This window comes from Ptiloglossa arizonensis, chromosome 7, assembly GCF_051014685.1.
Source record: "Ptiloglossa arizonensis isolate GNS036 chromosome 7, iyPtiAriz1_principal, whole genome shotgun sequence".
In the NCBI taxonomy this organism is placed as follows: Eukaryota; Metazoa; Arthropoda; class Insecta; order Hymenoptera; family Colletidae; genus Ptiloglossa; species Ptiloglossa arizonensis.
Window position 1 is genome coordinate 11,801,073 of NC_135054.1, and position 15,800 is coordinate 11,816,872.

General features: G+C 43.9%; 1 protein-coding gene across 22 annotated transcripts in view; it reads left to right on the forward strand.

Moving 5' to 3' along the window:
- Positions 1 to 15,800, forward strand: part of LOC143148799 (uncharacterized) — a 113,986-nt gene that overhangs the window by 85,712 nt on the left and 12,474 nt on the right. For 19 of the 22 annotated variants that reach the window (XR_012992589.1, XR_012992592.1, XR_012992593.1 and 16 more), the window contains one exon: positions 1,157 to 15,787. The exons of the other annotated variants lie outside the window; for them this stretch is intronic. Coding sequence is in view for 5 of the 19 variants with exons in the window: in XM_076315452.1 (XP_076171567.1) it covers positions 1,157 to 15,787 (14,631 nt within the window). In the remaining 14 variants the exon portion in view is untranslated. The remainder of the gene's footprint in view (positions 1 to 1,156; positions 15,788 to 15,800) is intronic. 22 annotated transcript variants of the gene reach the window in all.

Here is a 15,800-nt window from a genome sequence, read left to right on the forward strand (position 1 = left end):
TAACATCTTCGTTCCTTGAGTTCATCTAAATTTTAACTTGGACATTTATCTTCACCTTGAAATTGATCTTTAATTATGAGCAACTTATAATAATTATTATTTTAAGAAGAACTTCTGTGCAATGTCTACAACACACCACGAGTAATTAATCGATTTTCAATAATAGTAATATTCAGCATGTGTACTTCCAAATTATCTCTAAAAAGAAAGAAACTAGGTGTCTCTTAGAATTGTAGCATAGTATTGATTCTGGACACGATACACGAGTGTGAAAGTTCTTAATTAATGGAAAATTATCGGCACTAGAACATTTACTTCTTTTACTTTATCATCTCCTACTTTCACTCGCAGGTTCTGGAGCGCCGATGCGGATCTCTACAAATTTGATCAGCTTGCTTTTAATTTAATTACGTAACGAATTATTTCTTTTTGCTCTATCAGTGACATTTCGTATCTATTGTATTATAATGCAAACTCTATGTCTCATTTAATGACCCACTAATTGCCTTCTATTTCTTCGACACGACCCATTAATTTGTTTCAGCAAGGTTTGCTGCAATTTTTTGGCGTTGCATGAACGGCCAATATGTGTGGCCTAACTGTGCAGGCGCACGGAGCAGCTGTCAAAATACAACACACTAGTTGCAAAAGTAAAATTAACATTTTACAATAGTTCTTTGTTCGTCCAATGTTGCGTTACCAAGTTAGACATCAAGTTTGAAAATACAAGGGATCGAATACGAGATTAATCAGATCGATAATTTGTTCAATGAATCGTCTGATATTAATTATATTTTATTCAACATTAACGAATAGTATTTTTAGTACGAAGCTCGTAACACATCGAGTTAATCGACATTGACAATTTGGTTGAATTTCGTTGAAATTGGTCACAATGTTCGGTGAATTTCTCGCAGTAATTAAAATCGATATTCTTTCTTGTAGTGCAAACGTTAACAATTTGATACAAGGATGGCTGCTCCAGAGCACATACACTGTACGCACAAACCACACGAGAGTTTAACCGCTGTTCTCAAACAAAGAGCAATTTCGAGAAAGCTGGCTTACACTAATCATGACGAAATGAAATAAAAATGTGTTCCTTTTATTTTGCCACGTTTACAGATGCCTAAAATATGTAATACTTAATTAACAGGTGTAATAGCAGACGCAGAGAAAGAGAAGGGGAAGTTAGCGAAGGAAGGGTGGTCGGTGGTTTGTGATGATGATGCGCGGGACAATAAAGTGGCAAGAGGTGCTTTAGTTCAAAGTTTTGTTAGAGATACGTTCGGTGAGAGTGAACTAAAGGATAAGGGCATTAAATCACGTAAAACGAGTACTGAACAAATACAGGGCGTGCCGGTGAATGAACCGACAATAGTGAAACAACGTTACATTCGTAATGGGAAGGGCGATTCTAACGTAACAGTCATTGCATCCAAAACGATAGTTTCAGTAAGCGATAGTAAAACAGGCCATCAACCCGTGATAACTCAAACCGTAACGATGAAACAGGTAGATCCGATTTCGTCCAAAGGAACAGTGACGATCACTAGCGATGGTCAGAAGGATGTTGTAAGTCAGAAAGAAATGTTGTTTAAAGAGGGTAAGGAACTCGACGAGAAATCAACTTCAGGTGTAAGCATTCCGAAGGAGATCGCGAAACAAGTGCCGCAGAGAGTTAAAGAAGGTCAACAAGATGAACAGAAGCAACAACAGTTACCCAGGGAGACCCTTGCTAAAAATAACATTCCAAAAGATACGAAACCTGTCCCTGATAAGCAAATATCGGCGTACGAAGGTGTTTACAGTGCTCAATATGCCTCTACCCAGCCTGACGAGAAACAGGAAGATGAGATTAAAAAATCGAAAGATAAGACCGGTGGCATACTTTCGGGCATTTTTAAGGGATCGAAACTTAAGAAAACCAAACATACCGGTTCGAAAGATACCTCCTTCGACAGTGGCGACGAAGAAGCAAAACCAGTTTCTACGGTTGTACAGCACGAAACTGATACTGATTTGAAACCTATCGAAATCGGGACAGTGTCTGATGTGAAATTAGCTACACTACAATTTCTAGACGATTCGAGACGAACTGCATCCATTACAAAACCAGTACCTGAGAATATAACAATTTCAACACGAGATGAAACAAAATTCAGTACGGAAGTAACGAATAAAGAAGTGCCCGATCGTACTGCAATTACGGTGAGCGATGCAAGTAATGAGGATAAGGAAAAGGGTACCGGTTTCTTTAGTATATTCAAGAGCCCAAAATCGAAAGAAAAGAAATTGAAAAAGGGCAAAGAAGCATCTTTCGATAGCGGCGACGAAGAACTTCGAATTGTTACGGAGAAATTCTTAGACGATACACGAAAAATTACCGATACCACAGCTATTACTCCAGCTCCTACCATTGACGATAAACGCGTAATAATTCAAAGTGATTTGCATAGCTTCACTTCGTCGGTTCTATACGACGAAGATACACCGAAGGATAAAATAAATGGACATTCGTACGATATTTCTGATGTCCAGCAGAAAGCAGACATTGATAGAAATACTCCGCATAAAGATATGAATGGAAAATCCGATCCCAGAAAACCCAAGGATGCCTTCCAGAAGGAACAGAGTTTAGATAGGCATGTAGATACGAGAGCAGATTCCATGGAAAAAGCAACTGAAGATCAAAAAGAACAAACTGAAGAAACGAAAGATAAAAGCGGTGGTTTCTTCAGTATATTTAAAAGTCCAAAACTCAGAAGTAAAAAAAGGAGTGCATCGAGAGAAAAAAGTTCCTCTAAAGAAACATCGTTTGACAGTGGAGATGAAGAAACACGACAGGTAACAGCCACTTTCTTAGAAGATACGAAGAAAGTGGCGAGCGATATGCATAACGTAGATACCGCAACAAAAACCGTTAGTACACCTGATATAGCGCAATCGGGTAAAGATAAGGGAATACGAATTCTTGACAAGTTCAGAAGTCCTAAACTGTCCCGAGAATCGAGAAGTAGATCTCGGGAAAAGACATCGGGACCAGAAGACACTGCCCAAAACATAGACAAATCGTTACGTGAAACTACCGCCAAATTTTTGGAGGACACACAAAATATTGCCAATGCCACATTGGATGTTGCCGATACAGCGAAAGCAACTGTACGAAATGTACTCGATGACAAGAAAGAAGACAAAAACAAGTTTGTTAAAGAAATTCAGGAGGACGTGGTACAACAAAAAGAAAAACTTTCAGCGGGAACAGTTGCTATTTCAGACAATGTAGATGCAGCAAAAGATAAAGCAGCTAAAGAGGCAAAAAGGGCTAAAGACAAGGGCAGTGGCTTTTTGTCTGGTTTATTCAAGGGTGTAAAGCAAGCTGCTGATGAGGTTTCCGAGGATGTAAAAGAGTTCTTTGATGAAACGAAGAAAGAGGCAGCCGAGGAAGAAGCTCGAGCTCGCGAAGCAGCAGCAGATACAATGAAGGACGTCGAAGTAGCAAAAGATAAAGCAGTGTCAACGGTTAAAGATACTAAAGAAGATGTTATAACTGCAGTGAAGGATACCAAAGCCAAAGTAAGTGAAAAAGTGTCCGATGGTCTACAAGCAGCGTCCGAAGCAGGAAAGGTGACGGGAGAAAAAATGTCAGAAGGTGTAAAGAAAGCTGAAGGCAAGGTGCAAGTAGCTGCCAAGGAGATTTCTGATGGAGCAGAGGCTGCGAAAGATAGTGCACTTGCCGGTTTGAAAGGTGCAAAAGATAAAGTTGCAACATCTGTAAAGGACACCAAAGAGAAAGTCAGCGACACTGTGTCTGGTGGTCTACAAAAGGCTACGGATACTGGTAAGACAGTTACGGACACAGTGAAACATGGTACGCAAAAAGCAGGTGCAAAGATTCAAGAAGTGGGGCATGGTTTGGCTGTCGGTGCTAAAGATATGAAAGATAAGATATCCACTGAAGTAAAGGATGACGCTGATGCAGCAAAGCGTAAGATATCATCAGGCATTGACACTGCTGCCGATAGTGCACAAGCTGCGAAGGACAAAGCTGCCAAGGAAGCTAAAAAAGCAAAGGACAAGGGCAGTGGCTTTTTGTCCGGGCTGTTCAAGGGTGTCAAGCATGCAGCTGACGAGGTCACAGAAGACGTAAAAGAATTCTTCGATGAAACAAAGAAAGAGGCAGCCGAGGAAGAAGCTCAAGCTCGTAAGGCAGCAGCAAAGAAAATGGAAGACATTGAAACTGCAAAAGATAAAGCAGTGTCAGCGGTTAAAGATACTAAGGAAGACGTTATAACTGCAGTGAAGGATACCAAAGCCAAAGTAAGTGAAAAAGTGTCCGATGGTCTACATACAGCGTCCGAAGTAGGAAAGGCGACGGGAGAAAAACTGTCAGAAGGTGTAAAGAAAGCTGAAGGCAAGGTGCAAGCAGCTGCCAAAGATATTTCTGAGGACGCAAAGGTGGCGAAGGATAGCGCACTTGCAGGTTTGAAAGATACAACGGATAAAGTTGCAACATCTCTCAAGGACACCAAAGAGAAAGTCAGCGACACGGTGTCTGGTGGTCTACAAAAGGCTACGGATACTGGTAAAACAGTAACGGACATAGCAAAACATGGTGCGCAAAAGGTAGGCACAAAGATTCAAGAAGTTGGGCATGGTTTGGCTGTCGGTGCTAAGGACATGAAAGATAAGATATCCACTGAAGTGAAGGAAGACACCGATGTGGCAAAGCACAAGATATCATCAGGCATTGACACTGCTGCCGATAGTGCACAAGCTGCGAAGGACAAAGCTGCCAAGGAAGCTAAAAAAGCAAAGGACAAGGGCAGTGGCTTCTTGTCCGGACTATTCAAGGGTGTCAAGCATGCAGCTGACGAGGTCACGGAAGACGTAAAAGAATTCTTCGATGAAACAAAGAAGGAGGCAGCTGAGGAAGAAGCTCGAGCACGCGAAGCAGCAGCAGATAAAATCAAGGATGTCGAAGTAGCAAAAGATCAGGCAGTGTCAAAGGTTAAAGATACTAAGGAAGACGTTATAACTGCAGTGAAGGATACCAAAGCCAAAGTAAGCGAAAAAGTGTCCGCTGGTCTACATACAGTCTCCGATGCAGGAAAGGCCACGGGGGAAATGTTGTCGAAAGGTGCAAAGAAAGCTGAAGTCAAGGCGCAAGTAGCTGCCAAAGGGATTACTGAGGGAGTAGAGGCAGCAAAAGATACAGCATCTACAGGCTTGAAAGATGCAAAGGATAAGGTTGCAACAACTGTAAAGGACACTAAGGAGAAAGTTAGCGAGTCCGTGTCTGGTGGTCTACAAAAGGCTACGGATACTGGTAAAACTGTAACGGACACAGTGACACATGGTGCGCAAAAAGCGGGCGCGAAAATTGAAGAAGTTGCCCATGGTGTGGCTGTCGGTGTAAAGGATATGAAAGATAAGTTATCAGAGGAAATAAAGGAAGATTCTGATGCAGCAAAACGCAAGGTGTCATCAAGTGTTGACGCTGTTGTCGACAGTGCACATGCTGCGAAGGACAAAGCTGCCAAGGAAGCTAAAAAGGCTAAGGATAAGGGCAGTGGTTTTCTGTCCGGGTTATTCAAGGGCGCAAAACATTCAGTCGATGATGTTTCCGACGACGTGAAAGATTTCCTTGACGTAATGAAGAAAGAGGCATCTGAGGAAGAAACTCGTGCTCGCGAAGCAGCAGCAAAAAAGGTGGAGGATATTAAAGATGTCAAAGATAAAACAGTGTCTGCCTTCGGAGATACTAAGGAAGACGTTATAACTGCAGTGAAGGATACAAAGGCCAAAGTAAGTGAAAAAGTGTCCGACGGTCTACAAACAGTATCCGAAACAGGAAAGCTGGCGGGAGAAAAACTGTCAGAAGGTGTAAAGAAAACTGAAGGCAAGGTGCAAGTAGCAGCCAAAGAGATTTCTGAGGCGGCAGAGGTGGCAAAAGATACCGCACTTACAGGTGTGAAAGATGCAAAGGACAAAGTGACAACATCTGTAAAAGACACCAAAGAGAAAGTCAGCGAGACCGTATCTGAAACTGCACAGAAAGTATCAGATTCTGGTAAAGCCGTGACAGACACAATGACACAAGGTGTGCAAAAAGCAGGCGCGAAAGTCGGTGAAGTTGCCCATGGTTTGGTTGTCGGTGCAAAGGATACGAAAGATAAACTATCTGAAAAAATAAAACAAGACTCTGATGCAGCAAGTCGCAAGTTGTCGTCAGGTGTTGACGCAGTTGTCGATAATGCAAAAGCTGCGAAGGACAAAGCTGCCAAGGAAGCGAAGAAGACTAAGGAAAAGGGCAGTGGCTTTTTGTCAGGACTATTCAAGGGGGTGAAACATGCAGCTGACGAGGTCTCTGAAGACGTAAAAGAATTCTTTGATGAAACGAAGAAGGAGGCAGCTGAGGAAGAAGCTCGTGCCCGTAAGGTGGCAGAAGAAAAAATCGTGGATATTGAAGTTACAAAAGATAAAGCATTGTCAGCAGTTAAAGATACTAAGGAAGACGTTATAACTGCAGTGAAGGATACCAAAGCCAAAGTAAGTGAAAAAGTGTCCGATGGTCTACATACAGCGTCCGAAGTAGGAAAGGCGACGGGAGAAAAACTGTCAGAAGGTGTAAAGAAAGCTGAAGGCAAAGTGCAAGTAGCTGCCAAGGAGATTTCTGATGGAGCAGGGGCTGCGAAAGATAGTGCACTTGCCGGTTTGAAAGGTGCAAAGGATAAAGTTGCAACATCTGTAAAGGACACCAAAGAGAAAGTCAGCGAGACTGTGTCCGGTGGTCTACAAAAGGCTACGGATAGTGGTAAGACAGTTACGGACACAGTGAAACATGGCACGCAAAAAGCGGGTGCAAAGATTCAAGAAGTTGGGCATGGTTTGGCTGTTGGTGCTAAAGATATGAAAGATAAGATATCCACTGAAGTGAAGGATGACGCTGATGCTGCAAAGCGCAAAATATCATCAGGCATCGACACTGCTTCCGATACTGCACTAGCTGCGAAGGACAAAGCTGCCAAGGAAGCTAAAAAAGCAAAGGATAAGGGCAGTGGCTTTTTGTCCGGACTATTCAAGGGTGTCAAGCATGCAGCTGACGAGGTCACTGAAGACGTGAAAGAATTCTTCGATGAAACGAAAAAAGAGGCATCTGAGGAGGAAGCTCGAGCTCGTAAGGCGGCAGCGGAAAAAATGGCGGATGTTGAAGTAGCAAAAGATAAAACATTGTCAACCGTTAAAGATACTAAGGAGGGCGTTCTAAGTGCAGTTAAAGATGCTAAATCTAAAGTAAGTGAAAAAGTGTCCGATGGTCTGCATACAGTCTCCGATGCAGGAAAGGTCGCGGGGGAAAAACTCTCCGAAACTGCAAAGAAAGCTGAAGTCAAGGCGCAAGTAGCTGCCAAAGGACTTTCTGAGGGAGTAGAGGCAGCAAAAGATACAACTCTTACAGGCTTGAAAGATGCAAAGGATAAGGTTGCAACAACTGTAAACGACACCAAGGAGAAAGTCAGCGAGACTGTGTCTGGAGGTCTAGAAAAGGCAGCAGATACCAGTAAGACAGTCACAGACACAGTGACACACGGTGCGCAAAAGGCGGGTGCGAAAGTTGAAGAAGTTGCCCATGGTGTGGCTGTCGGTGTAAAGGATATGAAAGATAAGTTATCAGAGGAAATCAAGGCAGATTCTGATGCAGCGAAGCGCAAGGTGTCATCAAGTGTTGACACTGTTGTCGACAGTGCACATGCTGCGAAGGACAAAGCTGCTAAAGAAGCTAAGAAGGCTAAGGACAAGGGCAGTGGTTTTCTGTCAGGGTTATTCAAAGGTTCAAAGCATTCAGTCGATGAAGTTTCCGACGACGTAAAAGATTTCCTTGATGTGATGAAAAAGGAGGCAGCTAACGAAGGAGCTCGAGCTCGAGAAGCAGCAGCAGATAAAATCAAGGATGTGGAAGTAGCAAAAGATAAAGCAGTGTCCGCGGTTAGAGATACTAAGCAAGACGTTATAAGTGCAGTAAAGGATACTGAATCCAAAGTAAGTGAAAAAGTTTCTGACGGTCTACATATAATTTCCGAAGCAGGCAGGGTGACGGGCGAAAAACTGTCAGAAACTACAACTAAAGTTGAAGCCAAGGCACAAGTAGCTGCGAAGGAGGTTTCTGAGGGAGTAGAGGCCGCGAAAGGTAGCGCACTGACAGGATTGAAAGATACAAAGGACAAAGTTGTAATATCTGTAACGGACGCTAAAGAGAAAGTCAGCGATACTGTGTCTGGTGGTCTACAAAAAGCTGCGGATACTGGTAAGACAGTTACGGACACAGTGAAACATGGAGCGCAAAAAGCAGGCACAAAGATTCAAGAAGTTGGGCATGGTTTGGCTGTTGGTGCTAAAGACATGAAAGATAAGATATCCACTGAAGTGAAGGAAGACGCTGATGCTGCAAAGCGCAAGATATCATCAGGCATTGACACTGCTGCTGATACTGCATTCGCTGCTAAGGACAAAGCTGCCAAGGAAGCGAAGAAGGCTAAGGACAAGGGCAGTGGATTTTTTTCTGGGCTATTCAAGGGTGTGAAGCATGCAGCTGATGAGGTCTCCGAAGACGTAAAAGAATTTTTTGATGAAACGAAAAAGGAGGCATCTGAGGAGGAAGCTCGAGCTCGTAAGGCGGCAGCAGAAAAAATGGCGGATGTTGAAGTAGCAAAAGATAAAACATTGTCAACCGTTAAAGATACTAAGGAGGGCGTTCTAAGTGCAGTTAAAGATGCTAAATCTAAAGTAAGTGAAAAAGTGTCCGATGGTTTGCATACAGTCTCCGATGCAGGAAAGGTCGCGGGGGAGAAACTCTCCGAAACTGCAAAGAAAGCTGAAGTCAAGGCGCAAGTAGCTGCTAAAGGACTTTCTGAGGGAGTAGAGGCAGCAAAAGATACAACTCTTACAGGCTTGAAAGATGCAAAGGATAAGGTTGCAACAACTGTAAAGGACACCAAAGATAAAGTCAGCGACTCCGTATCTGAAACTGTACAAAAAGTATCAGATTCTGGTAAAACCGTCACGGACACAGTGACACATGGCGCACAAAAAACGGGGGCAAAGATTCAAGAAGTTGGGCATGGTTTGGCTGTCGGTGCTAAAGATATGAAAGACAAGATATCCACTGAAGTGAAGGAAGACGCAGATGCAGCAAAACGCAAAGTGGCATCAGGTGTTGATGCTGTAGTTGACAGTGCACATGCCGCGAAGGATAAAGCTGCGAAGGAAGCCAAAAAGGCGAAAGACAAAGGCAGTGGTTTCCTGACAGGTTTATTTAAAGGTGCAAAGCATTCATTTGATGATGTTTCCGACGACGCGAAAGATTTCCTTGATGTAATGAAAAAAGAGGCGGCTGAGGAAGGAGCTCGAGCTCGCGAAGCTGCAGCAGATAAAATCAAGGATGTGGAAGTAACAAAAGATAAAGCAGTGTCAGCGGTTAAAGATACTAAAGAAGACGTTATAAGTGCAGTGAAGGATACCAAAGCCAAAGTAAGTGAAAAAGTGTCCGATGGTCTACAAACAGTTTCCGAAGCAGGAAAGACCATGGGGGAAAAGCTCTCAGAAGGTGCAAAGAAAGTAGGAACCAAGGCTCAAGTAGCTGCCAAGGAGCTTGCTGACGGAGCAGAGACTGCGAAAGATAGCGCATTTGCAGAATTGAAAGGTGCGAAGGACAAAGTTGCTACGTCTGTAAAGGGCACTACAGAAAAAGTCAGCGAGTCTGTATCTGGTGGTCTACAAAAGGTCACAGATACTGGTAAATCAGTCACCGAGACAGTTACACATGGTGCCCAAACAGCAGGCGCAAAGATTCAAGAAGTTGGTCATGGTTTGTCTGTCGGTGCTAAGGATATGAAAGATAAGATATCCAGTGAATTGAAGGAAGATGCGGATGCAGCCAAGCGCAAGGTGTCGTCAGGCATTGGTGCAGTTACTGATAGTGTACATTCTGCCAAGGATAAAGCTACCAAGGAGGCGAAAAAGACGAAGGACAAGGGCAGTGGATTTTTGTCCGGACTGTTCAAAGGTGTGAAACATGCAGCTGATGAGGTTTCCGAAGACGTGAAAGAATTCTTCGATGAAACAAAGAAAGAAGCAGCTGAGGAGGAAGCTCGTGCTCGTAAGGCGGCAGAAGAAAAAATGGTGGATATTGAAGTAGCAAAAGATAAAGCATTGGCAACGGTTAAAGATACTAAAGAAGATGTTCAAACTGCAATTAAGGATACCAAGGCCAAAGTAAGTGAAAAAGTGTCCGATGGTTTACAAGCAGTGTCCGAAGCAGGAAAAGTGACGGGAGAAAAACTGTCAGACGGTGTAAAGAAAGCAGAAGGCAAGGTACAAGTGGCTGCCAAGGAGATTTCTGAGGACGCAGAGGCCGCGAAAGATAGTGCACTTGCAGGTTTGAAAGGTGCAAAGGACAAAGTTGTAATATCTGTAACGGACGCTAAAGAGAAAGTCAGCGATACTGTGTCTGGTGGTCTACAAAAGGCTACGGATACTGGTAAGACAGTTACGGACACAGTGAAACATGGCGCGCAAAAAGCAGGCACAAAGATTCAAGAAGTTGGGCATGGTTTGGCTGTTGGTGCTAAAGACATGAAAGATAAGATATCCACTGAAGTGAAGGAAGACGCTGATGCTGCAAAACGCAAGATATCGTCAGGCATTGACACTGCTGCCGATAGTGCACTGTCTGCGAAGGACAAAGCTACTAAGGAAGCTAAAAAAGCAAAGGACAAGGGCAGTGGCTTTTTGTCCGGGCTATTCAAGGGTGTAAAGCACGCAGCTGATGAGGTCACGGAAGACGTAAAAGAATTCTTTGATGAAACAAAGAAGGAGGCAGCTGAGGAGGAAGCTCGAGCTCGTAAGGCGGCAGCGGAAAAAATGGCGGATGTTGAAGTAGGAAAAGATAAAACATTGTCAACCGTTAAAGATACTAAGGAGGGCGTTCTAAGTGCAGTTAAAGATGCTAAATCTAAAGTAAGTGAAAAAGTGTCCGATGGTCTGCATACAGTCTCCGATGCAGGAAAGGTCGCGGGGGAAAAACTCTCCGAAACTGCAAAGAAAGCTGAAGTCAAGGCGCAAGTAGCTGCCAAAGGCCTTTCTGAGGGAGTAGAGGCAGCAAAGGATACAACTCTTACAGGCTTGAAAGATGCAAAGGATAAGGTTGCAACAACTGTAAAGGACACTAAGGAGAAAGTTAGCGAGTCTGTGTCTGGTGGTCTACAAAAGGCTACGGATACTAGTAAAGCCGTCACGGACACAGTGACACACGGTGCGCAAAAAGCGGGCGCAAAAATTGAAGAAGTTGCCCATGGTTTGGTTGTCGGTGCGAAGGATACAAAAGATAAATTAGCCCAGGAAATAAAGGAAGATTCCGATGCCGCAAAACACAAATTGTCATCAGGTGTTGACGCAGTTGTAGACAGTGCACAAACTGCGACGGAAAAAGCTGCCAAGGAAGCAAAGAAGGCTAAGGACAAGGGCAGTGGTTTTCTATCGGGATTATTCAAAGATACAAAGCATTCCGCTGAGGGTGTTTCCGTTGACATGAAAGATTTTCTTGACGAAATGAAAAGAGAGGCAGCTGAGGAAGGAGCTCGAGCTCGAGAAACAGCTGCAGATAAAATCAAGGATGTCGAAGTAGCAAAAGATCAGGCAGTGTCAGCGGTTAAAGATACTAAGGAAGACGTTATAACTGCAGTGCAGGACACCAAAGCCAAAGTGAGTGAAAAATTATCCGATGGTCTACACACAGCGTCCGAAGCAGGAAAGGTGGCTGGAGAAAAACTGTCAGAAGGTGTAAAGAAAGCTGAAGGCAAAGTGCAAGTAGCTGCCAAGGAGCTTTCTGATGGAGCAGAGGCTGTGAAAGATAGCACACTTACTGGTTTGAAAGACGCAAAGGATAAAGTTGCAACAACTGTAAAGGACACCAAAGAGAAAGTCAGCGATACTGTGTCCGGTGGTCTACAAAAGGCTACGGATACTGGTAAGACAGTTACGGACACTATGAAACATGGTGCACAAAAAGCGGACGCAAAGATTCAAGAGGTTGGACACAGTTTGTCCACCGGAATAAAAGATGTAAAAGATAAAGTATCCAGTCGTGTGAAAGGGGACATTGAATCAGCGAAACACAAAGTTTCATCAGCCGCGGATACCGCAGCTGACAATGCACAGGCAGCAAAGGATAAAACAGTTAAAGAAGCTAAGAAGGTTAAGGAAAAGGGCAGAGGCTTTTTGTCCGGGCTATTCAAGGGTGTGAAGCATGCAGCTGACGAGGTCACGGAAGACGTTAAAGAATTCTTCGATGAAACAAAGAAAGAGGCAGCCGAGGAAGAAGCTCGAGCACGCGAAGCAGCAGCAGATAAAATCAAGGATATCGAAGTAGCAAAAGATCAAACAGTGTCAGCGGTTAAAGATACTAAGGAAGGCGTTCTAAGTGCAGTTAAAGATGCTAAATCCAAAGTAAGTGAAAAAGTGTCCGATGGTCTACATACAGCGTCCGAAGCAGGAAAGGTGACGGGAGAAAAACTGTCAGAAGGTGTAAAGAAAGCTGAAGCCAAGGCACAAGTAGCTGCTAAAGAGATTTCTGAGGGGACAAAGACAGCGAAAGATAAAGTATTTACAGGTTTGAAAGATGCAAAGGATAAAATTGCAACATCTGTAAAGGACACCAAAGATAAAGTTAGCGACACCGTATCTGAGACTGCACAGAAAGTATCAGATTCTGGTAAAGCCGTGACAGACACAGTTACACAAGGTGCGCAAAAAGCAGGCGCGAAAGTTGAAGAAGTTGCCCATGGTTTGGTTGCTGGTGCAAAGGATACGAAAGATAAATTATCCCAGGAAATAAAGGAAGATTCTGATGCCGCAAAGCACAAGTTGTCATCAGGTGTTGAAGTTGTTGTAGACAGTGCACAAGCTGCGTCGGACAAAGCTGCCAAGGAAGCGAAAAAGGCTAAGGACATGGGCAGTGGTTTCCTGTCAGGGTTATTCAAGGATGCAAAGCATTCGGCTGATGGTGTTTCTAAGGAGATGAAAGTCTTCCTTGACGAAATGAAGAAAGAGGCATCTGAGGAGAAAGCTCGTGCTTATGAGGCAACAACACAGAAAATAGAGGATATTGAAGTAGCAAAAGATAAAGCATTGACAACGGTTAAAGATACCAAGGAAGACGTTCAAACTGCAATTAAAGATACCAAGGCCAAAGTAAGTGAAAAATTATCCGATGGTCTACACACAGTGTCCGAGGCAGGAAAGACGACTGGAGAAAAACTATCAGAAGGTGTAAAGAAAGCTGAAGGCAAGGTGCAGGTAGCTACTAAGGAGATTTCTGAGGGCGCAGAGGCCGCGAAAGATAGTGCACTTGCAGGTTTGAAAGGTGCAAAGGACAAAGTTGCAACATCTGTAAAGGACACCAAAGAAAAAGTCAGCGACACTGTGTCTGGTGGTCTACAAAAGGCTACTAACACTGGTAAGACAGTTACGGATACGGTGAAACATGGTGCGCAAAAAGCAGGCGTAAAGATTCAAGAAGTTGGGCATGGTTTGGCTGTCGGTGCTAAAGATATGAAAGATAAGATATCCACTGAAGTGAAGGATGACGCTGATGCGGCAAAGCGCAAGATATCATCAGGCATCGACACTGCTTCCGATACTGCACTGGCTGCCAAGGACAAAGCTGCCAAGGAAGCGAAGAAGGCTAAGGACAAGGGCAGTGGCTTTTTGTCCGGTCTGTTCAAGGGCGTGAAGCATGCAGCTGACGAGGTCACGGAAGACGTGAAAGAATTCTTCGATGAAACGAAAAAAGAGGCTGCTGAGGAGGAAGCTCAAGCTCGTAAGGCAGCAGCAAAGAAAATGGAAGACATTGAAACTGCAAAAGATAAAGCAGTATCAGTGGTTAAAGATACTAAGGAAGACGTTATAACTGCAGTGAAGGATGCCAAGGCCAAAGTAACCAAAAAAGTGTCGGATGATCTACAAACAGTTTCTGAAGCAGGAAAGGCAACGGGAGAAAAACTGTCAGAAGGTGTAAAGAAAGCTGAGAGCAAAGTGCAAATAGCTGCTACAGATATTTTGGAGCGGGCGGAGACAGTGGAGGATAAAGCTCTTACGGGTTTGAAAGGTGCAAAGGATAAAGTTGCCACGTCCATAAAAGGCACCAAAGACAAAGTCAGCGAGACCGTTTCCGCGTCTGCGCAGAAAGTGTCGGATGCTGGTAGAACAGTCACAGACACAGTGGCACATAGTGTCCAAAAAGCGGGCGCGAAAGTTCAAGAAACTGCCCACGATTTGGCTGTTGGTGCACACGATATAAAGGATAAATTATCCAGTCAATTGAAGGAAGACGCTGACGCAGCAAAACTGAAGGTGTCATCTGGTATCGATACAGCTGCTGATAGTGCTCACTCTGCGAAGGATAAAGCTACCAAGGAAACGAAAAAGTTGAAAGACAAGGGCAGTGGTTTCTTGTCCGGACTGTTCAAGGGTGCTAAGCATGCTGCTGAAGATGTTTCCGATGAAATCAGGGAATTCGTTGATAAAACGAAAATGGAAGCCAAAGAGGAAGATATTCGACTACGTGAAGCAGCCGCTGAAAAACTGAAAGACATCGACACCGTAAAGGTGAAATCCGATGTGACCGGTGCTAAAGACAAAATTGGAACCACCGTTAAAGACTCGGTTGATAAAGTGGCCGAGAAAGCTGCCGATGGGTTGCAGGACCTTGTCCACGCAAGCAAAGTTGATGCTAAATGTCTCTCTGGTTTGAAACACACTGCACAAGATGTTTACGATACAGAGGCAAGAAAAGATAAAATATCTCAGAAAAGTGAAGACGATACCGACTCTTTTACCGAGATAATTTTGTCAGGTACTGACGAAATTGATTTTAACGCGGATGCTTCGAATGCTAAAGCCGTTAAGGGAGCTATAAATGCTAAGGAAAAGGGTAGTGGTTTCTTCTCGGGTTTGTTGAAAGGTTCGTCGCCTACTCCCGGTGGAGTTTCGGGAGATGCTAAAGAGTTTCGTGAAGAATCGAAAAGGGATGTCATTGTTGCGGAAAGTGATCAGAAAAATGTGATAGATAATGACGAAATTACGTTATTTGCTCCGACGTACGAGGTGCATAAAGTTGTTCATTCTGAAAGAATTGTCGATAGTAAGTCTGGTGGATTGCCGAAGTTCACAGGACAGAGGCTTCACACGGACGACAGTATCGTGAAAAGTGAGGTGGCCGAGTTTTTGAGGGAGTTGAAAGTGGATGCCACGTTCGAGAAATCATATTTTCAGGACAATCGTAATTTGCACGATTTAGAAAAGTCTGGCCATAAGCATACACAGTTTACGGAACCACTTATGGGAATTGAAAGTACAGTAAGTGAGAGGAGTGTCAAGTCTACGAAAACTGTAGCCCCAGTGTCCCATGTAACGGATCAAGCATCTGGTATAGAATCCGAAGTACAAGCTCGATTGTCCGAAACGAGTGTGAAAGATGGCGATCGTGCTGGCGAAATGAAATTAAAAAAAGTGTCTCGCATTCCACAGAAAGTTAGTTTCTCAACAGATTCGAAAGTTAGCCCTAGTGTCCCATTTGATAGTTCGATTAAAATAATCAAAATATCTAGCGAAGTAGAGCACCTCGAGCCTCACACACGACAAACCGTCACCACAGTCGTAACAAAGTCTGTGCGGACGGCAGCGACCCCACCACCCAGTCCCGCCGAGTACACTGACAGTAGAATTGAAGGTATCTTGCAATA